Source organism: Lissotriton vulgaris, unplaced genomic scaffold, assembly GCF_964263255.1.
Source record: "Lissotriton vulgaris unplaced genomic scaffold, aLisVul1.2 SCAFFOLD_334, whole genome shotgun sequence".
NCBI classification, from domain to species: Eukaryota; Metazoa; Chordata; class Amphibia; order Caudata; family Salamandridae; genus Lissotriton; species Lissotriton vulgaris.
Genome location: NW_028244801.1, coordinates 242,471 through 265,938, shown reverse-complemented (window position 1 = coordinate 265,938; position 23,468 = coordinate 242,471). Strand labels below are relative to the sequence as shown.

General features: G+C 43.2%; 1 protein-coding gene across 4 annotated transcripts in view; it reads left to right on the top strand.

Moving 5' to 3' along the window:
* Positions 1-19,885, top strand: part of LOC147666724 (nucleus accumbens-associated protein 2-like) — a 418,781-nt gene extending 398,896 nt beyond the window's left edge. For all 4 annotated transcript variants that reach the window (XM_086948923.1, XM_086948925.1, XM_086948926.1 and 1 more), the window contains one exon: positions 12,597-19,885. In XM_086948923.1, the coding sequence (XP_086805049.1) occupies positions 12,597-13,096 (500 nt within the window). In that variant the 3' untranslated portion in view covers positions 13,097-19,885. The remainder of the gene's footprint in view (positions 1-12,596) is intronic.
* The last annotated feature ends 3,583 nt before the right edge of the window (positions 19,886-23,468 follow it).

Sequence of the window (23,468 nt, the reverse complement as noted above, 5' to 3'; positions counted from 1 at the left end):
CTGCCTCAGTCGTTTGTTGTAATTGTTACCTACTCGCACTTCAGTTTAATGATTCCTTGATGGGTGGAATGCTGATACCTGCTTGGCATATCGCAAGTGTCAATTTAGGGTTGCATCATGTAGTGTACTTGGACAGTTCTTCTTGTTAACATGCTTATTTCATCTAGTTGACATGAATGCATAACTAACATCATCTTAAACCGTGAGCTGGTGGGGGCAGATCATCCGTGTAACTGCTAGAGTGAGATATTTGGGGTAGTTGTCCCTTCAGATTGAAAGGGATGTTAATCACCACAGTAAATTGTTAAAAAATACAGTACTCTTGAATCCGACTCCAGCTAGATCTATTAATATCTATTAAAGGGTAGGGGAATCCAAAATTCTTCCAGCATCTCCCATTATAACTACGTTTGCCTATAACTACGTTTTCCACTTTTTTAAGCTCTTGAGGGAAGACTGGATAACTTTATTTGGCACATGGATTCCGCCCTTCCCATTCAACAGAGTCGGCCCTGATTATGGCAACTGAAAACATTCGAAGAACAATGGACGAGGGTGGCTGAACTGCCCTGATTTTATGGGACCTCACAGCGGCATTCGATACCGTGAACCATTCAATCCTGTTAAACAGATTAAAAACACTTGGCTTCACGGATGCTGCCCTAGCCCTCTTAACATCCTTTCTGGACTCTCGAATCCAACAAGTGCACTGGGAAGGTCTTACATCTGACGAATTCTCCCTCCCAGGTGGGGTCCCTCAGGGATCGGCACTATCTCCCACCCTGTTCAATTTATATGTCACCCCCTTAGCTGCCTTAGTTCAATCCCATGGTCTACAATTAGTGTCCTACGCTGACGACACTCAAATAGTAGTCTCAGTGTCCCAGTCCATCCAAGCCACTGCGGAGCGCTTTAAGAACTGTCTTCTCAGTGTAAAAAACTGGATGAGCCTTAACTTTCTAAAACTAAATGCAGACAAGACCGAGATAATCGAGTTCGGTCAGAAACCATCGATCTGGAACAACCTCTGGTGGCCCCTGGAGGCGGGCTCTTGTCCCAGCCCGGCAGAAAAGGTCAGGAATCTTGGCTTTCTGGTTGATAAAGAACTATCTTGTAAGGCTCAGATTAACCAGATAACGTCTACCTGCTTCCATACCATCAAGGTCCTTAGGAAAGTTCTACCTTATATCCCCCCTACATTGCAAAAAACTGTTATGGGCGCCCTGGTAATGTCCCAAGTGGACTATTGCAACTCTCTCTACTTGGGCACAGGAGAAAAACAACTGAACAAGCTACAGGCAATTCAAAACGCCACAGCCAGGGTTCTGCTGAATCTACCCTATCGTCACCCAACATCTAAAGTCATTAGGAAACTTCACTGGCTTCCAGTCAGGTGTAGAATACAGTTTAAGGCCCTCTGTCTAGCCCACAGATCTGTGCACGGTACGGGATGAGACGATCTTGCCAAACTTCTTCCTCGATATGTGCCACCACGTGCGCTGAGATCAGCCGGTCTTGATCTTATCTGCCAACCTAAAATAAGAAGACAACGTTGGGGTGGCAGATCTTTCTCTTACCAGGTTTCCAGACTATGGAACTCTCTGCCTCCTGCACTGCGCTCACAAAAATCCAAACCATGTTTCAGAAAAGCACTGAAAACCTGGCTTTTTTCCTCGTATTAAGACTGGCTCACACTGCTCTCTAGTCACTCAGCGCCAAGACGCCGCGGCATTCGAGCGCTTTACAAGTACTTCAGTCAGTCAGTCAGAGAAGATTGTTTTGTTTTTTGTGATCTCCCTACGCCGGAGTTTAGAAGCTGTTGCCTCCAAATAGATGTCAGGACATAGTTAGGAATTTTGGAGGAGGTTGTGCTATTGGATTCACCCATTGGACTTCTAGTCAAGTTTGATTCCTAGTTATTTAAAAGATGAAACTGAAGTTAATACAGGACAAAAGTGACAGGACGTTAGTTAACATGTGGGATACCCAACGGTTACGCTAGATGGAGTTTTATGGGGAATCTAAAAGTCCCTGTACTGCAGATGAAGAGAGGCTATATTTGTCACTAGGCTTTGTAGACTCCATTGGACACATGCAGAACAAATTCCACCAGAAAATTAGGCATCACCTGTGCTTCCAGATGACAATAGTGTCCCATTAACAGATCTATGCAAAGTTGGATCACTTTTCCATTACTTATAGGACCAATTTATGAATGAAAGTGTACTGCCCAGATTGCTGGTCACGTCCAGCATGGTGATAACATTTCTATAGACATAAGAGAGGGCGGTGTTAAGAATGGAGCCCGAGACTCAGAACAACACTTTGGCAGCTCAGTGGTTAAGGTCTGTAGCAGCATATGTTGCATGCCGCCGGATAGCCGTATGCTGGAAAGAGACAAAAGTTCCACACTAGCTACAGAAAATGTTCTGGGTGACAGGCACAGAACCAGCCTTTGATAAGGAGAGTTTGAGTCATTATAAAATAGATATTTGGTCTACTAGAGGAAAAGTACTTGATGGCACAGAAATGACCTCCTAATTAACGCTTCACCACCACTCCTTTTAATTATACCTCTACTCCCTCTCCTTTATCCCTTGTGCTCTTCTGATGGATATTTCTACCTGCAGAATCCTCACCGTAGAATTTTACACAGGCGTCAATTTGGATCTGGAAACTTTTTCCAGCAATGCTCTATTGCACCACTGGGCCACACCGTGCAGCCCCATGCTGGCTCTATGCCGTATCAGAGGTAAACGCTGCTCCTGCATGCTGATGTCAGTTTGTTTCTTTCTGCATCTTCTATCATGGATCTGGAGCTCCACTCCCAAATTCGTCAGCCTATGACGGCTTCTAAAACATGAAATCCTGTCCGATAGGAAACCGGGTCTTCTCCTAAAACTGCTGGTTTTAAGCAACTGTGACTAGAAAACAGATGTTGGTCATGGACCTGCATGAAGTGTGTCCCTGGTGTTTGCGCTCAGGACACAACGCTTAAGTCCTGCAAGAAGTGTCTCTCTTATGCACTCAAAGTCGATCTGAGATCAAGAAGTGAAGCTGTATGTCGCTGAACATAAGAAGTTGAAGCACTCCCATAAGTCCTGCTCCAGGGTGTGGACTTGTTCTCGCTCCCCAACCTTACGGTCGGAGTCATTCGGTAAGTCTAAAAAGTAACATAAAAAAGCGAAGTGGGACTCAACCCCTTCCCACCACTCTAATCCAAGGAAAGGGCTTCACATTGTCAGCCTGTCTCTTACGGACCTATTCACTTAGTAGCAATATATGTACTTGGGCGACTGTTGCGCTCCAACAACTACCTATATGTATCCTTTAGGTGTTTTGTCGCACTCTCCACATAGGAGCAACTTGGCCCTATATCTTCATTAGAGTCTTCATTGAAGAAGTCCGGTAAATACATAGGGAAACTATTTAGTTCTATTTTGCAAAGCAATAAGAATTCTTCCCCCATACCGATTCTTCTTTTATATTCTTACATTAGGTGCTCTCCTTATCCCCTCCTTATCCCCTCTTTGTCCTGATGAAGACCCGTTGTAAGGTGCCAACCAAACTACGTCGAAATTCTGGGGTCGAAACGTCGACATTACGTTTTTTTTGCTTAGTGCTAACCCTGGAAACAACAGAGACTATTTATTGTGTTTCGTTAAATGGGTTTAGCAATATATATATATTGTATATAAAAAATCATATATCATTGCTTTGATGTGGAAAGTCTGATCTGGTTCCTTTAATTGATGTATGAATTCACCCATGTATCCATGTTTCTCCTATGATCACGTATCCTCACTTCAAATCACTTACCCATTCCCCTTACTTCTCTGTCCTGTTGGGCACCGTTTTGTATATATGATAGTATTATCTAATTTCTAAATGCCAAGTACATTTTGTGCAGCAATGTGATTAAATAACATTTGCTTTTGAAAGTCTTTGTTACAGAATATTATTATGTGTTTATTTTTCTAATTTGTCTCAAGCTTAGTTAGTCCTTAAATACTGGGGCCACTATCTATTGTACTATTATCTACCCAATTCCCAGTACCATTGGGTTTACCCTTTATATGTAAAACTGATTCTGAGCAAAGCACACCACCAGAAGGGGGAGGATGTTTGTGGGGAGGGGGATGTTGGTCTCCCTCCTCATTATGACGCTGACCATTTTTACATGGACTTGCAACAGGCCAGTAGTCCCAGTACCTCCCCTGACACAGGGGTTGACTTGCCACGTGGAGTACCAAAGGAAGAGTTGCAGTAGTGGTCCAGTGGGAAAAGTGGTTCTGGTTGGCACCAGTATTGTGGTCCACCACCACGATGCGTAGGTGCATTCCACAGGATTTTCTGGAGATGTTCAAGCCTGCCTCATGGAAATGTCCTTTGATTAGTCTTATATTTTTGCTGAGAAAGCAGATTCTGCCTGGAGTGTTTTAAGGACAGTAGAGCTGGGGCGTGCTTCTTGGGTCTTTTGACCCCTGCCAGTTTGTGTGTCAGTTTAGAAAATTCAGAAGTTACTCCAGGGGTCTGGTGTATAGCAGTGCCAGCTACCCCAAATATTACTGCAGCTACATCTGTCCTTTCATGGCTGGGGACATGGGTCTGACACGCAACATATAGGCTAGCAGGGGCACCAGTCCTCTCAGTCCCCTTCCTCCTCCCCTGCATCCGCAACCACTGAGCTGCTTTAGTTTACCCTTAGAGGAGCACACCCATCTTGTTGGATCAGGATTCAGTTTTTCCTTCCTAGGCAGTGATCCATCACGTCCAACAGATGGGTCGTTCATCATGGCTATGTCCTTCTCTTTCTTTTAGCTGTGCCAAATCTTTCTCCCACATTCAAAGTACTTTCGGAGGAGTACCTCTCTATTCTGTTATGAAAGGTGTGAGTGATACTTTCTAAAGGGATCTGAACTGAGAAAGAGGAAAGGGCTATTTCTCTTGAGGGTGAACACCTCTGGATGTCTTCTGCAGAAGGATTAATTCAAAATGCTTCTGCTTGCTCAGATCTAGACTGCTGTGGACATGGAGGACAGGGTGGTGTCCTTGGATCGGCAGGATGCTTATTTTCATATACCGATCCTGAAGTCCCACAGTTGTTGAAGGTAGAGGCAGCCAGGATCATTTTCAGTTTGCATTGCTCCCCTTTGGTCTCACCAGCATTGCTGAGGTCACAGCTCACCTTGAGGGGTTGGGAATATCATGTTTCCCCTACCTCAGTGACTGGCTGTTGTAGGTGCACTTTCCACAGGCAGTTGTAGCCCACCTCACAGTCTACGGTGAACTTCTTGAAATCTTTGGGGGTCGCTGTCAATGACCTGAAGTCGCATGTGACTCCTTCACAGAGGCTGCTGTTCATTGGAACTATCCTGGACAGTGTAGATTCAAGGCCTTCTCTTCCCCACAAGAATCCTGGACTTCTAGGCTATGATTCCCATGTTTCAGCCTCTGTTCTGGATCACTGTGAGAGCAGCTCTGAGGCCTCTTGGCCGCTTAGCCTCCCACATCCTCCTGGTCGACGGCCAACTGGCACGTGCAGGCTCTTCAATAGATTCTGAAGTTCCAATGGGCCCAGCACTGAGGAAATCTATCATATGTCATCTGGACTTCTAAAAAAATGGCTCTCGATCTGCCATGGTGGCTGCTCTAAAGCACTTGGCACAGCAGCACGCATTTCTTCCTACCCCACCAAGAGCTGGTAGAGATGACGTATGCCTCACAACTGCATTGGGGAGCTGGTAATCAGAGTACTCTGTCTGCAATCGAAGCCTAGATAAAACTGTTGGAGTTGCAGGTCATTCTTTTGGTACTGAAGGCCTTGCTGCCATCCGTCAAGGGAAGCTGGTGCAGGTTCTAATGGACAACCCCACTTCCATATGGTATTGCACCAAGCGGGGTCCTGTGCCTGGAGACTCAGAAGATCTACAGTTGGTTTGAGTATTAAAGTATTTTCCTAAATTGTGAACCACCTGCCTGGATCATTGACCACCATAATGGATGAGCTAAGCAGGTGGCATCAGGTAGAGCATGAATAATGTCTACTTCCCGAGGTGCTACAGGGCATCTTCTGACCGCTGGGAGAACACTGGCTTGAGCTTTGCACCACTGTCAAGAATGTGCAGTGTCAACAAATGTGTATGTTAGAACTTCCATGAAGATGCTCACTAGGAGAGGCAAACCTGTTGGAACTGAACAAGTGACTCCTGTACACCATACCTCCCCTGACATTCCTTCAATGAATTTTGTAAAAGATCAGGACCCAGTTGCGCCCAAGTCATCGTAGGGACCTCAGACAGGGCAATGAGGGTGTGGTACCTGAAAGTTCTGAACTTGAGCATGTGTCTTCCAATCAGACTTCCTCTTTAAAAGTATCTTTTGTCACAGCAGCAAGACTGGGTCCTTCACCCTAACCATCACAGTCTAATGCCCATGCATGGAGATAGAGCGTCGGCAGTTGACAGTATTTAATGTACTTCCTGAAGTGGTGGATGCAACTTTCCTGGCCATAAATGCCATTTATGTTGGTTTCTGTGACAAATTTGTGTATCTGCAGGATTGACTCTTGTGCAGGTCAGTCTGTCAGATGTGCTTTGATTTTTGCCCACCAAGGCTTTGCAGTGCGTACTATAAACTATTTGTTGGCCCTTTTGGCCTGTCTTCAGTTTCCAGACCAACCATCCTTCTTAAAGTCACCTACTGTATGAAGTTTATAAAAGTGTTGACGCATGTTTCCTCCGAAACCATTTGATACCCTAGTAGGAACGTAATTTGGTCTTAATGTTTCTCATGTGCACACCATATGAGCCGATGCATAACTTCCTGCTGTCTCTCTTGCCTTAGAAGACTATCTTTCTTATGATTACTTCAGCTTTTCATATGAGTGGGCTTCAGGCACTGTTGGTCCATCCTCCCTACACCACATTATTTCCACATAAATTAGTAATGGGGACCCAAGCGGCCTTCTTGCCTAAAGTTGTGACTCTTTTTCACAATGGTAAACCTTATCACCCTGCATACATTTTTGCCTCTCCCCATCAAAAAAGGAGGTGAGACTTCATCGGTTGAACACCAGAAGGCCTTTCCCACTCACTTTAATTGTAATAAGGAACTCCCTGTGGGCGATCAGCTTTTTGTATGGTGCAGTGAAGCAAAGAATAGAAAGACTGTCGAGAAGGGGGCCCTGCTGAGGATGATTGTCCTCTGCCTCAAGATAGGTTACTCACTGGTTAAGAAGCAGCCTCCAGAAGGTCTGAGAGTCCATTCCACCAGGGCCCAGGCTGCTACCACTTTGTTGGCTTGCAGAGGCTTGACATCTGCCAGCCTGCAAAGTCTGCGTCCGTTCTCATGTTCATAAGGAAGTACTGCCTTGACAGCCATATCCAGTTCACCCATTCTGTCCTGCAAGACTTTTGTCTGAGCCCAATCCACCAACCTCTACCTTGGGGAGGTACTCCTTTGGTATCTATTCGAATGTGAGGATTCTGTAGTTAGAAGTATCCATTAGAAGAACAAGTTACTTACCTTCTGTAATTATCTTTCTGGTGGATACTCTATCTAACCACACATTCCTCACTACTCTCCAACCTCCCCACTCTTTGGAGTGGTCTCTTTTTAACATTTAAAAGGTCCCAAGCAAATAGCAGTCTTAGCCATGACACTCTTACAGAGGTAAAGCGATCTATCCCACTTGACCTAGCGCACCCAGGCAGGTCATTACAGCAAATTGGGGCACAGATAAGATCCCACACCGCACAGCGTGACAACGTAGACTTTGGGATCCCCTCACCATGAAGATAACAGCTAACCTAGAAAATAAACAAAGTTCATTCAACAAAACGTGGAGTCCATGCTTAAAATTCCTGTCTCTAGATTTTTGGGAACTTGCATGTCCTGTGTACTTGAGAGTTCCAAGACTCATTTGACTGTCTGATGGAGCCTTGAACCTGAGAGGGGCTCATTGGCCAGCAACACCTCTTTCCACTCATAAAGGCTAGAAAACATGGCTACACGAGATGGTATGAACAGAACACCCCCATCATTCTTCACTTCATAAGGGAACTCACAATGAGTTTGTGGAAGGATCTGGAGCTCTGCACGAGGCTCAATCCGGGTTCCGCACTGCCCACAGTACGGAGTCGGCCCTGGTGGAAGTCTCTGAGGCGGTCAGGGAATGTTTGGATGGGGGCGGCAGAGCGGCTCTAATTCTATTGGACCTCTCTGCCGCGTTTGATACTGTTCCCCACCAACGCCTCCTGTCCAGACTTGCTGACATCGGGATTTGTGATCTTGCTTTGGACTGGCTGAGTTCTTTTCTTTTGGCTAGATCTCAACAGGTCTGGCTCCCTCCGTTTTCATCTTCGGCTAGACCACTCTGTACAGGGGTCCCGCAGGGCTCGACATTGAGCCCTTTGCTCTTCAATATATATCTGACCCCCCTGATTGAACTAGCCGAACATTGGGGAGCCAAAATTATTGCATACGCGGACGACACGCAGTTGTTCACTTGGCCAGGTGAGGCACTGGATACAAAGCAGATCCAAAATTGTCTGTCCTCAGTCTTCAATTGGCTAGCGTCATCTCAATTGAAGTGCAATGAGGACAAGACGGAAATCTTGCTCTATGGCCAGTTTCCCCCTGACTTTAGGTCACTATTGTGGCCAGATGGCTTCCCCATGCCAGGTGCTTCAAACACCTTGGCCAAGAACCTCGGGGTCTGGTTCGGGGAGGACCTCCGTTTCGAGGGGCACATTAAGAGGCTCACTGGAAGCTGCTTTGGGACCCTGAAGTCTCTTAGAAGGTTTTTTCCGCTTCTGCCGGCCTCTGCTCGCGAGTCAGTCGCGAGAGCTTTAATTCTCTCGCGCCTGGACTACGCGAACGCTCTGTTTAGTGGCTCTCCGGCTTACTTGATAGGGCGGCTCCAGGTTATTCAGAACGCCACCGCTAGATTGTTGGGGAACATCTCCAAGCGGATCAGCGTTAGGAGTTACCTGGAGAGCTTGCATTGGCTTCCGGTGCAGCATCGAATTACCTTCAAAATCTTGACTTTGGCCCATAAAGCCATCAATGGGCGTGGCCCCGCCTATCTGATGAAACGATTCCTGCGGTACACTCCCAATCGAGATCTGCGCTCAGCATCTCAACACCTCTTGCAAGTACCGCGTTTCCGGCGCACCTGGCTGGGTGGGCACTCTGTGACAGTGAGAGCGGCGCGAGCATGGAATGCGCTCCCAGTCTCTTTGCGCAGCACGGTGGACTTCACGGTTTTTAAGAAAGCACTAAAAACCCATTTGTTTAGATTAGCTGTGTAAATTGTTATGTTATTTCAGGGCTCGGCTGCTATACTTCCCTTGTTTCCTTCTTCCGTGCCAGGATACTCCGGCAGTAATTGTGCGCGCTATAAAACAGCTTAACATAACATAACATAACATAACTCGGGAGGACGGTCGCTTCTAACCCCCAGACCAGTCCTCCTTCCCCGACACGTTTTCCCCTCTTCTCCTTTCCCCTACTTCGTGTCCTTCCTTATGTTTTCTCGTCTTTACCACTGGCCTTTGATTGTGAGTATAAGAGTTAAATTACCTATTTTTAATACACCGGTTTGAACCATAAAAAGTCCCAAGATAGGATTCTGCACACTGGTGCCAACAAACGTATGAGAGCGTAGAAAGAGATGAGCAAGAACGGTACATCAGCGCGCAGGGATAACTATTCTGTGTTGATCCACTCCCATCACTCTGGGACAGTGTGGAGCCACAGGGCACTACCTAGCAGTGTGCAGAACATTTCTGGAAAACGTTTCTGGATCCCGCCTGGCTAATAGGGAGTATTGTGTTAGAGAATCAACCAGAAAGGGCGTTACCGAAAGTAAGTAACTTGTTCATCTGTATTTTTTTCTTTTCACACTTGCTAAATTATGCAAACAATACTGAAAGAGGTTGAAAGATAATGGCAACATAGATGGGGTGATAAAATGAACAGAGTGCTGTGCTGGCTGTAAATCCCTCTCTCTAGGGCTGAGAAATGGGCCCAGTGAGATTTTTAAACATTTAAGCCTTTCAGGAATTGCACCTGGTAATAAATATATGACGACCTTGATCTTCAACAATAGTTGGATGGATGACAGGACTGCACTACTCATTGCTCCTGCCATGCTGCAATGATAGTAACAACACAACTACTTATCATCACAGTCCTACAAGTGTGACAATTCTGACTACTTCAGGCCCCCAAAGCTATAATAATGGCTTGGGCGGGAGGGAATAGTCCTTTTTGAAGTATTTTGCATAAATAATTATCTCTTGTGGTCATCTCTAAATTAGCAGACAGCGGCACTTTGCTGCAGGCAGCCACAAGCACCGGTGCTGACAATTAGGTGCCGGTGCTGACAATTAGGTGCCGGTGCTGAGCACCGGAAAGCACCGGCTCAAATTAAGCACTAACAGGAAGACTTCAAAAGTGCATTTAAAAAAAGTAAATTTGTAGGATTGAAGATTTTTGGTTGTTATGAAGTAGTGTTATCTTCACAAGTATTATTTTAAAGAAAATGTGGAGATGGATTTCTTCTGATTTGGACCACGGAGCCATACGTTTGTGTTATGCTTGCAATAACAGTGTGTTTGTAGTGTGCCATTTGCAACATTATCGCAAATTCATGTTGCTGTGAGTCTTCCCTTCCCATCCAATGCCACATTACGGTGGCTCTCATCCTGTCTCAGCTATACCACGGACATCACTTTGTAATGCTGAGATGCTTTTGTTACTATACAAATGTTCGGTGTAAAGGGATCCTTCGCTCCATAAAGGTAAACCTAGGATGTGTATCGAGTATATAAAATAAATAGTGAAAAATATAAATATAAAAACATATTAAAAAATCATTTCAGGTAGTTCAGCGCTCTGAGCAGCAAAATAGAATGGAAGGATGCAATTTCAAATCAGTTTTTTGCCTCTCTTCCCCTACGGATTCTTGTATGAAACTTTTTAATACCCAAGAACAATAATACTAATGAATTTAACTCCAGTTAAAAGAATTGCACGGATAACACCAATCCGCATGAACATGGCCACAAAATGGCTGAGAATCTTTTTATCTCAAGAATTGCAACCCAGGAGTCGTGAAGGGAATTTTGGAACCAAGAGATGAAGGATTAAAGCCAGGTCCAGGAGGGATCTTTAATCTTCCTTCACAGTGCTCGTGGAACAATACAGCTTGCATTCGGGTCAGGACCTGGGACATATGAAACTGGGAACAGCTCTGTGGACACTCTGGGCTATTACTGGCACTGAGCCTCCCACATACTCCCTGGTCCAATCTGTGTACACTAGCTGGCTCTGTATGGGGTATTCAGGCTCATACTGCAATTCAATTAGATATAATGAAGGACGAGAGGGACGTTCAATGTCACAGAATGGGCCAAAATATTGGAATATCCCTGTTTTTTACCGTAACGTATGATTCTGATACGTTCAGTTTAATGTAATAGAGTTTCTAAATGCTGACTCGGATAGGTGAATCAAAATTCCAAGATGTCTCTCTCCTATTGGCCAATAGAGCTATTGCGCTGAACGGAAAAAAAACACTCCCAGATGCCCCCCATCCCCCCATTTTCCCTCTGAGCGATGATGATTCTAATGTTTACACTGGGAGTGTCCATGAGTCAAATCACCAGACATATAAACTACATCAGTCCTCTTAGTAATTACAATTTACTTATTAATTCATTACTATTACACTCCTATAGCGCAATCTACCATGTGTGTGCACAAAGCACCGACAACAAGTGTTAATTATTAAACAATTTAGTATTAATGGACCAAAGTTGATGCAAGAGGAGTGGGCACCTAGAGGGCCCTCTTCTAGGTACAAAGGAGGGGCTCCCCTGCCTATCCATATTCTGCCACACTTGGACCTCAGGTTGATCTTGCAGTCTCTAACATCTGGTGCTGTCGGCTGCTAGTACTTGTTCTCCTGGTAACAAGGAAAGTCTGATATCCTAGGGATCCGTTATTTCAAATGTAACTTCTGTTTACCACTAGCACATTTTGGAGACTTTAGATGTAACACCGGGAATGTTTGAATCCATTGCATTCTCTTTGGAATTGAGCTCCATTGATCCGATTCGACCTCCCGATACTGGACAGGCGATACGTGATACTGGTGTAGACCGAGATAAACGCCCGTGCCATGAAAAGTTGGTGTTAAATCTTGTGAAACTTAGCGCAGATAAAGTTCTATAACATAAAATGCAAAGTATTTGGGCTTGTAATGAATGCTTTAAGATTTGACAAGGTCTCTGTGTGTGTGTGTGTGTGTGTGTTTGTGTGTGTGTGTGTGTGTGTGTGTGTGTGTGTGTGTGTGTGTCTGGTTCAAAATTGCAAAAAGTGTTTATTTTAGCAGTCACAAAAGACGCCTTTCGACTTCACACAGGGTCTTGGTCACATGTGTACATATATAGGTGTGTGTGTGTGCGTGTATACACACATATATTTTAAATCAAGTGAGTTGGCATTCGTAACTGTTGTTTAGATATCTCTGTCATGGACTGGTTTGGGAACAATAATTAATTTTCAAAAATCTTCTCTTTTTGCAGTATATTGTCAAAATTTTGCACCAAGCTTTAAGGAGAGTGAGATGAATGTGATTGCGGCAGACATGTGTACCAACGCCCGCCGAGTCCGTAAGCGTTGGCTTCCGAAGATCAAATCCATGTTACCAGATGGGGTGGAGATGTACCGCACAGTCATGGGCTCCACTGCCACAGGCATCCCGTTGGAGTCTGGCTTCTTGCCCACGCCTGCTCAGGTCTTTGAGCAGCGCATCTATGCAGAAAGAAGGAATGATTCCGGAACTATAGTGCCGATGAGAACTAATTCGGCAAATGTGGATCTGAGCAATGGCTCAAACCAGTCTTTTGAGCAGAGCGAGGAGGCGGAAGGAGCTGGCTCTGTTATACAAGAGGCACCCGGCACCGACCCACCAGCTTCGGACCCCCAAAGCACTCCGCCACCTTTCGAACAAGAATCTGGCTCTGCTAGCAGACCAGAAACACCAGCGAGGAGACCAGATGGTGCTTACGGAGGGACTTTATAAAGGAAGAGGAGGAGAAACCCATGTTCGTCACCTAAAAGGGATCTGTAATACTGAAGCTGCTTGCATGCATTACTAATACAATAATGTGATCAAGCCACTTACCTACTGAACTGCTACCGTTGCCTGACAACAATGTGATTTTTATTCTGCTTGTATTTAAAATTTATGAAGGAAATGATTGCATTCATTATATTGTAAATGATTAGGTCATCTAAGACCTATTTAAAAAAAAGTAAATGGGCTTCTTTTTGATATACTTAAGTTAGTCTATAAGATGAAGGCTACTTCACCTCCACCGTCACTGCAAACACCACCACCACACCACGCGCAGTAGCTGAAAAAGCTATGGTTTAATAGCCGCTTTATATACAATAAGTTTAATTGTTGCTTACAAAGGAAGAGACTTTCTTTAGTTTGAGCAAAAATGTTATTGTTGAACAAAGGACCGCTTTTCTTTTTATTTCACCTTTGCAGCGGAACAAGTTTAATTGTTTCACCCACATGGCGCTGGGAACAAAAATAACTTATTAGGAAAGTCCTGTTCTCTGCTGTTTCCTTCAGGAAGAAATCAACTGATGGGATAAATTGTTTTTCTGTAGCACAAAGTGAGTTCTTTCCTGGGGTGGTTTAGTGCTTGTTCAAAGTGGCCTGAGATGGTGTCCATAAAATGGATGGGTAAGTGATGTATTGCCAAAGATGCCTTGAATGTCAGAGACATTTTCCCCCCTGCTCGTCATTGGTCCAGGTGGTTAAATGCATCAGGCAGTGCATTTTGTGAGTGTCTCTCGAGGGCAGACCTCAACAGTTAGGTGGTGGCTGGTTGGTGAGTAACTAATGCTAGAACTAACATTTGAAGTCTTTGTACAAAGAAACCGAGCGTGTGGTGTGACACCAAGCAAGAAGCCGTAGAAAGATCCACTGAGGAAATGTCAGTCTACTGTACAAAAGCCTTCTCAACCTCAAGACAGCAAGTCTTTCCTAGGATAATGCATTCTGTATGACCTGTGCATGAACTGTTTGTTGCACTACACACTGCTTGTCAATCATGCGCTTTACCAATGCTTAGTATTCACCTTGTGGCACTTGGAGAGAAGTATGAATGAGAAAGTAAGGTTACCCTGGAGACTTGCGTTGTGTCCTGCTGCTTTGTTCCTTAAGAGATTGCATTGTGCTTGCAAGCAGAAAGAAGCCAGTCATTGGTGGTCACCTTGGAGGCAGTGTTGCCTCTTGTGCGTTATATTATTTTGTGTGAATTGAACCTACTTCTGGATAGTATTCCATTCAGAAGACAAAGTACTGGGCAAAAGTATTGCCTTACTAGCTTGAGAATTTTTTTCTATATTCCTAGAAACAAATGCAAGGTAGAACTAAGTAGATGGCGCTAGCTAGAATTCCTTAAAAAGTGCCTTTGCTCAGAGCTTTACCGTAGAAAAGAACGCCGAGAGAAGCTATAGAAAATATTTGCACCTTGTGAGAGATTTGTTTTTTTGTGTTGGAACGTTCAAGTTGTATTGCCCTGAGCAAAACACAGTGAGTAATTGAATCTTGTCCAATGTCTGTAGGGACCAAAATGACGGACTTAACATGGTCAGAGTTGAAAGTATTACCGACCTGCGATCTGGCAAAATGTGTGTCAACTCATTAGAGCAGAGAAGATTACAAGAAATGGAATGGATGCAAGTCTAATATGACAAGGTATGAATTAGAGAGTTTGCTGGGATTTATTGGAGCAATAGAGTGCTGGCTGGCAGCTGTTTAGATTTAAGAGCCAATTCACAAAGCTTGTTTCCTGTAACAATTCAGGGGTCAACCACACCTAAGTCCAGAGTAACTCATACTAATGATTGAACAAATCCTTGTGACTAAGACCCAGAAAAAATCAAAGAACCAAACAATCTTCTGTCTTTTACTTACCCTCGAAATGTATTGGTCGGTAAGGGCAGAACTAAAAATGTGTTTGGCGGAAACTAAAAATCTAGAGGCCTAATGAAAGTGGTGTGGTAATAATTTTGTGCGTAAATTAGTGTGATAACATCTGCTAGGAACCGAGCCTTTTTTGATCACATCTTTTGTTACATTTTTGGGATATGGCTTTGTAAAGCACTTTATCAGATCTCATTGGACCAATCTGCTTTAATGGTAAAGAGAATACGATTTCTGAAGTAAGTAAGGAAACGGATTGAGAAGTTGTCGCATGTCATCCTTCAGAAGTGGCGGGCCGTGGGAAGGATGGCATGGCATTTTTGTTTAAATTATTTGATATGGCTAATGACAGATCATAGACGAAGACAGTCCCTTTGCACGGTGATCATAGATTATATTTTTTATACATTACATGACTTCCTAGGTATGGTTTCCCTCTCCCCTTTCTTCTTACTTTTATTTGTTGGACTAGGAAGGCAAGGTTTGTAGGTGAACTTTAAAAATGTGAATGGTATGAGGGCTTTTCCTTATCAGTTAGATGAGGTAGAGCAATTTGCACTAATGTTTCCTATGTTTAGAGGCATAATGATGACCTGTTTAATAATGTACCTGAACGACAATTATGCACATTTGCATAGGGGGGTATTGTGCTCCCCAAAATGCCGAATGTAAGGTGAAACAAGAAGCAGTCTGTTGATTGTATGAGGCTTTCCTGAGTGCCTTAGAACTTTTTGATCATTTTCCAGTGAGAACCGATTACGAAAAGTATAATTTCGTTGTTTACAACTATATTTAATTCAAATATTTGATCTGCTGTACAATGTGAATGAAGGAGGGACTGCATTCATTTGAGGTCTGGCAGCAAAGTATTGTGTGTATTAGTTTCTATGTGATTGCACCTTATGCTCATGCTTGATGTCAGCAATATGTATGTTCGAAGAAGCACCTTTTGAAAGTCTAAGCAAAAATTGAGCTTGAAAAGTACATAAAAATTAGAGAAGGGCGATGAAGTCTTCTCTTCCTTGTAACTGAACCACAAAACGTACGTCAATGCGCAGTACTTCTAGTTGCACTGGAGCCGAATTTCTTTGGTGAGGGCAGCGTGGTCTTTTCTGTACTCTCCCAATTTATAGTACTGTGCTTCAACTAATTATGAAACTGAAGGATATGGCAAACACAGTCCAACTTCTATGTTTGAAACTGGTAGGAGTACATTTAAATTCTATTGAAATGTTACTTCGATCCCCTTCATCCACAAGATATATTTTTTGGGGGGTGGGGGTGGGGGGGAGAAATACCACAGACTATATAATAGTTGAAGCTCTGGCATCATCATGTAATGCCTCTACCCCCTTTAGAAATTCACATAACACCAAAAATATAAATATTTGTATCAACAGGAAGGGTGAACCAAATGTTTTCTTCTTTGTCTGCTGTTGAACTTAGAAGAAATTGATGCTAAAAGTTTCTGAAATCTTTCATCTCCTCTCAATACAGCCAAAGGTCTGGCATAGGTTGTTAAATGTGGCTATATAGCAAGACATATCAAGTGTCAAGAAAAAATATCAAGAATACCATGGACACCAAACTATTTTCTAGGGTTACAGATATTTTGGTAACTAGGGCAATGTGGAAAGTAGTAGTCTCTTATTATTGAAAACCCATATGTTGAAAGGTGAAAACATAGATGGTGCCTGTAAAGGCATCTCAAATTGGGATCACATGGAAAATAAGAGTGAAAGGAAAAGTGATTTCCTTTTTATTAACAAGTCACAGATCTCTACATCTTTCATGATATCAGGTAGATTAACATAATCACAGTGACAAGAACAGCAATGTCACCTCATGTGAGGGCACATGTTCGCTACCTGGAGGAACCACATTATTCCAAGAGAGGCGATAATACGTCGTATAGCACTGTATGTAGTACAGTGGTGGACCTGGTTGCCCGAAGATTTCAGATCTGTACAGAGACGCGACTGTGCAAGCTTCCAAAATGCCTCTCTACACAAAGGCGTGAATGCACATGCAATTTATGAGCTACCCAGGAGTGTCCCATATTGTGAGCTACAGGTTGAGAGCAAACTTTATCAAATTCCGCGGGGTAAAATCCAAGAAAGATCTCAAGTCCCCAGGTATTGATGAGGTATAGCACTCTGCCACGCCTGCGTTTCATCACAGGTTCTCAGATATTGAGATTACCGGTGGTGTCTCCTCTTGGTAAAAGAAGGTGGGGTATTTAATTAAGTTAAATTTCACTTATTTCAATGAAAACCTTTTACAATACCCAGACGTTCCTACTTGGCTATGTTTATTTTTTTATGTGAATGTATTATAGCTAGTGTAATGAGAAGCTCTCTGTTTACTTGAAACCTACTTTTCATGAAGGCAAAATGGCTGCCTTGAGCGAAAAAGTTTTAATGTACGTATTTGTACACATTGTACATATACTCTTCCCTCTCTTACTCCTATTCATGACACTGAAGGAGCCCTAATAAATGGTCAATTTGAAATCTTACTATGCATATTTTGTTACAGTAAAGAAAAATTATTTGACGGGTATAAAATGTGCCACGGTGTCTATCTTCATTCACCCAGGCTTTAAATTCGAGATGTCCAACAATGGTTCGGTAGGACTGGATCCATGACAGGTTTTAAAGATAGCCACGTGTGATTAATTAACATACAGGTAACATAAATGGGAATGATTTACATAGACCAATGGTTGTCCGTAAAATGTGGCATGGAACCAGCTCCTTTCCCCCAAAATCGGACACCTGGTTTTGATTTGCTCCTGGAAATGAAAACATAATATTAACACCAAATTGTTATTCAAATTAAATATATTATAGGATATTACTGTCTGTTTTTTATAAGGACCCTGCAACTCCCTCTTAATAATGTAGAGAAGTGCAGATTTCATCTCTTTCCTTTGTGTCCTCGGATTCCTGTAGATAGATTTTTTTAGTCCACTATTCCCTCCCCCTCTTCTGTCTACAGTGTCTACAGTGTTAGCCATGAACACATTCTTATCCCTGCCAGAACTTTACGTTTCTAGGGAGGAAGCAAGTCAAGGTCCTTCATATTCTTCTATATATTTTTAGCTCAAATTCATGCTTGCTTGTCCACTATTTAATAGTAGGAGGTACAGACTGCTGAGCCAAGAATTTTGCTGGGATACAGACGTTCTGGTTCAAAAGTGATAGCATGGTAAAGTGTGGTTACGGGAGAGACCTAGATTTTAATGGGATAAAACACTAAAATGGACTCTGAGAACTATGCCTCTTTGTGCTTTTACAACAGTTTCTGAACTACAGAACTAAACCTCATGTCGGATCATCCAGCCTTGTTGTAGTTGGAGAAGATAGAGATTTCAGAATGCACTATTGGAAAACTTTGCTAAGTATCGCATTGTTGCACCTTTTTGGGGGCAGATCATTGTTACAGTGTATCTCCTGTCTGATGCCCACTATTTGTGCCCTTTTGTTCTGCTTATTTACCATTGGCAAACACCCACCAGTACCATTGCCAAGTAGAAGGTGAAATGGCATGCAGCTTTAATGCCGGCCACCATGCTGCCTGGCAATTTGCTTGGACCACTGCTCCGTCTGCACGTGGCCATTCCTCTGTTCAGTAATCTCTCTGTCACATAACATCCAAGAAATTACAGTATGGTGAGTTCAAAAATGGATAAAGTCCTTTTTCAGAGAGTCTTCTACACACTGTGGACCAGTGTACCAGGTGTTACTGAGATTTTAGTTTAAGGCTTTAGATTTTAATCGACAGCCCGAGAAGGGGCCAGAATGTTCATGGTGATATAAGGTCACATGGTAAGCCGAACTATGAACGACTGGCAGCAGTTCGGCCCTTCAGGCTATTTATCGTGGTATCAAAAACTTGCAAATTGAGTTTTCTTAGAGAGAGCTTGAACACACCTCATTCATTGTGTAGCAGATAATTGATGAAACACACACACACTACTTTTATTTTAGGCAGCTTTACTACAAGCCATTGACCCACTACCAATCCTAAAGTGAGGCTCCGCTCTGTGCTTCCTGTTACTGTAAACTTGAACCTAATTGCCCTTTTTCCGCTTCAAAATTTACTTGAAAGTATTTCTGGGCTCCCATTGGAGCTTTTGTTCAAATATTATTTGCCGAGGTCAACAGAGAGGTGGATCGCCCTACAACATATATTCCAAAAACAATTAAATGGTTCCCTTCTTAAAAAGAAGGAAAGAATAAAGTCTAAAGCACTCTAAAATGGGAAAATAAAGTGTTTAGATCAATCTCTTCCATTTAAAGCATTTTGCACATGATGGTGATTTTTATGTAAAGAAAAAAGCCAAAATACGCAATACTATTTTTAGCAGACTAAAAAGAGACGGAAGTATAAATATTTTTGACTTGAACATTTGGATGGCACTTGATTCAAATAGAACATTAATCCTTTGGATTAAATGTTTGAAAATGAGAGATATAAGAAGTACAAGGTTGTTTTAACCAGTCTGTTTAGAGTGTGAAGTAGTACTGTAACTCACGACTGTTAACCTTTTTTTGTGTGCTGTCGCGCAGTCCGGGCAGCACCACGGAGCTATGTTTCCAACACGAAAGATGCTCGCTTTTTTGTGTTCCCATTGTGCATCATCCACTGATATTTATGTGCTGTTACTATGTATAGTTAAGACTTATTTTGTAGCCATGGCTGTCACAATATATCAGCAACTAAAAAATCCCAACCATTGAAAGCTCCTAGTTGTTTTTTTTCATATCATTAAAAACATTCAAGATGTGATCAGTCATTGTAAGATGCTTTGTAAAATTCACATTTACAAAATAAAGTAAATTCAAACTAAACCCTATTGTCCACTTGTTTTTGACGTGTGCGATGATTTACATATTCATGCATCTGATTAGTAATCTCCAACTGTCTGACCACAGGATGTTTGGTGAAAATGCTTTCACCACACTAGCTGCTGAGTACACTCGCATAAGCTTATTGCTTTCAATTTTTGAGAATGTATATGTACATAAATGTTTTATTCTTCCTCTTTCTCAACAAAACCTATAAAGAACCAACCTAGTGTGACCAGAAACACATTTGACATGCATGCAAATCTTTGAAATGCAGTGTATTCAGTTTCCTTCATTATTCATGTTTGCAGTTGTTTTGGGTGGTGTTTTAGTGGTTTTTCTAGTGGGTTATTGCTTTTGATCTATTGGTTCTCATACATCTAAGAGCCTGCGTCCAACATACCTAATTACATTTGATTATGCCCCATTTTTTGATATTCAATATGTTAATGATGTCACGGTCTCCCAGATATCTGTGTTATGTACCGGACATGCATGTGCCTTTTCTGTTCACCTTTTTGGTTAACTTAATTGGTATTCATTCGAATTATCCAATAGCAAGGTTTCCCACAAATATGTGGAACCTAACCTCAGTCCCTAGCATGAAAAATGGCCATGACACACCGCGTGCCAGGCCAGAGGATTGAAATATCAAATTAACCGGTTTTACTATTAAAATAATAAGTCCAACATTGTGTCTCTGTTTATAGCAGCAAGGCTGAGCTTCGTAGTCTTCAGATTTTAAAACATGAAATATGTGTCAATTTACATGTTTAAAAGGAAGCCTCTTATCAGGGCCATTATTTCTTCGAAACCTAGATCAGCCATTAATGTACAAGGCTGTACTGTCTTAAAAGCATGTTTTCTACTAATCTTTGCATGAAATGACTAGAAGCACAATTTTTTTTAACATTTTATAAATAAGGAAAAATAAAATGATTTTGTGACCTTATATTTGTTTAACATATATCACACATTACTTTTGTTACAAACCTGATTTCTAAAGAGCTTCTCAAATCCGTATAAACTGGTTTGCCCAAATATGCTGCTTGACTGGCTTCCCATTGATAACTTTTATCTTACCTTCTCCAGCCTGGGGAAAAATGCTTTTGGCCCACATATCAGATTGCTCCCACCAATAGTAACCTTCCTGGACCTCCAACTCCCCTGATAATCTCACAAGGAGGAAAAAAGGTTAGTGGCTGACCCAGGAGTGTCTAATGCTGTGGACTAAGGAGCTGGGAAGACAGGGAAGGACGGTCTAAGGAACAGAGACCTGAGGTAATATGAATTTTCATGGTCAATTGTGTCCCCTATCGTAGACCCCAACGGCTCCATGTACGTGCTTTAAGTACATGTATGTTCCCTCCACTTCCAGCTATGAAGACGCAAATACATTTGCGTCCAACGTTAACATGTCCTCTTTCAGATCCACCATGAATGGGTCGGATATTCGGTTCCTAAGTGTGCCTTGCCAACGTCTTTACATGGTGCACTTTTCATGTTTTCTAGCTCTGGTGAGTTAGGCCCTGATTCCTGCCATCGAGCCCTTTCTGCCTTCTGTTTCTGAATACTACAGTCTGCTGCTTCCTGACCTCTGCCTTACTCCCTGTGTGGCGAGCGGTGCCTGGCTCGGCCTGCTTGCCTGCCAAGACTGTATTCAGCCTTCAAGTTATCTGCTCCGCTCCTCGAAAATACATTCCTGTCTAGTAGTTTAGGAAAACATCCTTCCCAGCTGCAGAGCAAAGGGCCCGGCCTCACTGTCTCCATGCAAGTAATTCATAGCTCCCGTTACCATGGTAGGCCCATGGCCCCTCGCATCTCATGTAGACACGTAGTCGTATATGCACGCACTAGCAGTCAGTATAGAATAGCCTCTGCCCGAGAGACCTTTCCTTCTAGATAATACAGTTCCTCAAACACAAGATATTAGATATGATTTGGGATTAGGTTGTTCTGACACCCCAGACTTCCGTCTCCTCATGTAGGGCTAAATGTCAAGTCCCCTTCACCCTCCAGTTCCACGTCAATTACACGTCATGCTGCTGCGCGCGCATCTCTGCCACATATTTCTGCTGACACTGCAGGATTCTTCTATGGATCCACCCACCTGTGATACGTTTCATATGACGTTGTCTAGCACACACCTCCGTGTACGCCCTCATGCACGCCTTCTGTTACGTACATGTGTTCTTATCTCGTTTCCCTCAGCTGTTACGCCTTCTGCATCTATCTCTACTGTAATGCATTGACTATATATATGATGTTCGGTTAATAAAACATTGTACATGTCCATGTCCATTCCCTTCCTGAACCCTTGTGGTGATGGAACATGATACCTGGTTCGAACCAATTCCTTTTTAAGGAATAAAACCCTTACAAAACTCAGATGCCACGGATTCTGCCTCTTATTTTTGACTGAGTTATTCTTATTGAACTTTACCGCATAAATTAAGTATAGGTAATTTAAATTTACCACATAATTGGCGCCCGAATAGGGACCCCTCCCCCACCTTACGCGCCGGCGGTGCGTTGCAGGCCCGGTCCCCTGCCACAGCCGGACGGACAACTACGCGTACCTGCAGGATTTCCTGTATCTCCCTCAGGCCAACGGAGGTGACTGAGGCTGCGATCGACACCCAGACGAGGCGGTGAGGAGTGCGGAGGATCCCGACCAGAGCCTAGCTGAGAGAGCAAAGTCCGAGGTATTCAGAGGCCCACCAGTTCCGAAGTTCCGAAGTACCTACGTCACGAGTCGAGTCCAGTCCGGTCCAGTCCAGTATCAAGTTTCCGAGGCCTTCCGTTTCCGTGCTTCCCGGTGAGTACCGTTGCTGGGGACGCATCTAGACGGGTGCATTAGTTTGTGCCCGGTCAAGACGGGTTTGGGTACACAGACCCGGTCTGCACTGTTTAGCGGTGTATCTGTACTGTTTAGCAGTATATCGAGTATGCAGGTAGCTAGTTTTATTCTAGTTATTGTTGTTCGTTTTCAAAATGTTTAAATGTGTTTTAATGTTGTGGTATGAGTGATTGTTCGATCTACATTATCGTGTATATTGTATTAGTTGTGCCCAAGTCCGAGTAAGTATCAAGTACCAAGTAGCACGGCTGAAACATGCCGCTGTTCTCTAAACTAAGAACTAGGAACTAGGAACTAGGAACTAGAAAAGGGATACTCGAGGAAGCTGTTCCCATTCCACCCAGGGACACTCCAGGGTATTTTATGTACCACAAACACGGCCTAGATGCTGTATTATATCTCGATTTATGGTGGATTACACCAAAGATTTAGCAGAGAATCAGAGATGGCCCGCTGCTGGGACATGGGATGCCGATTGCATCATGAGAGTAGAAAAAGCATTATGGAAAAAGAAAGCCAGACAGTCACAGAAAGATGCCACTGAATTATGGCGTAAAGAATCACACAGGCGTACAGAGAAAGCACTCAGAAAAGCAGAGAAAAGTAGAGAGGATTCAGACAAAGCTCGAGAAAACGTATTAGTTGAGGAGGGGATACGAGTAAAAGCAGAACAAGTAGACCGACAACGAAACACTCTTATGAATGGTATGTATCCTCTTCTGGCCGAGGGTTTACC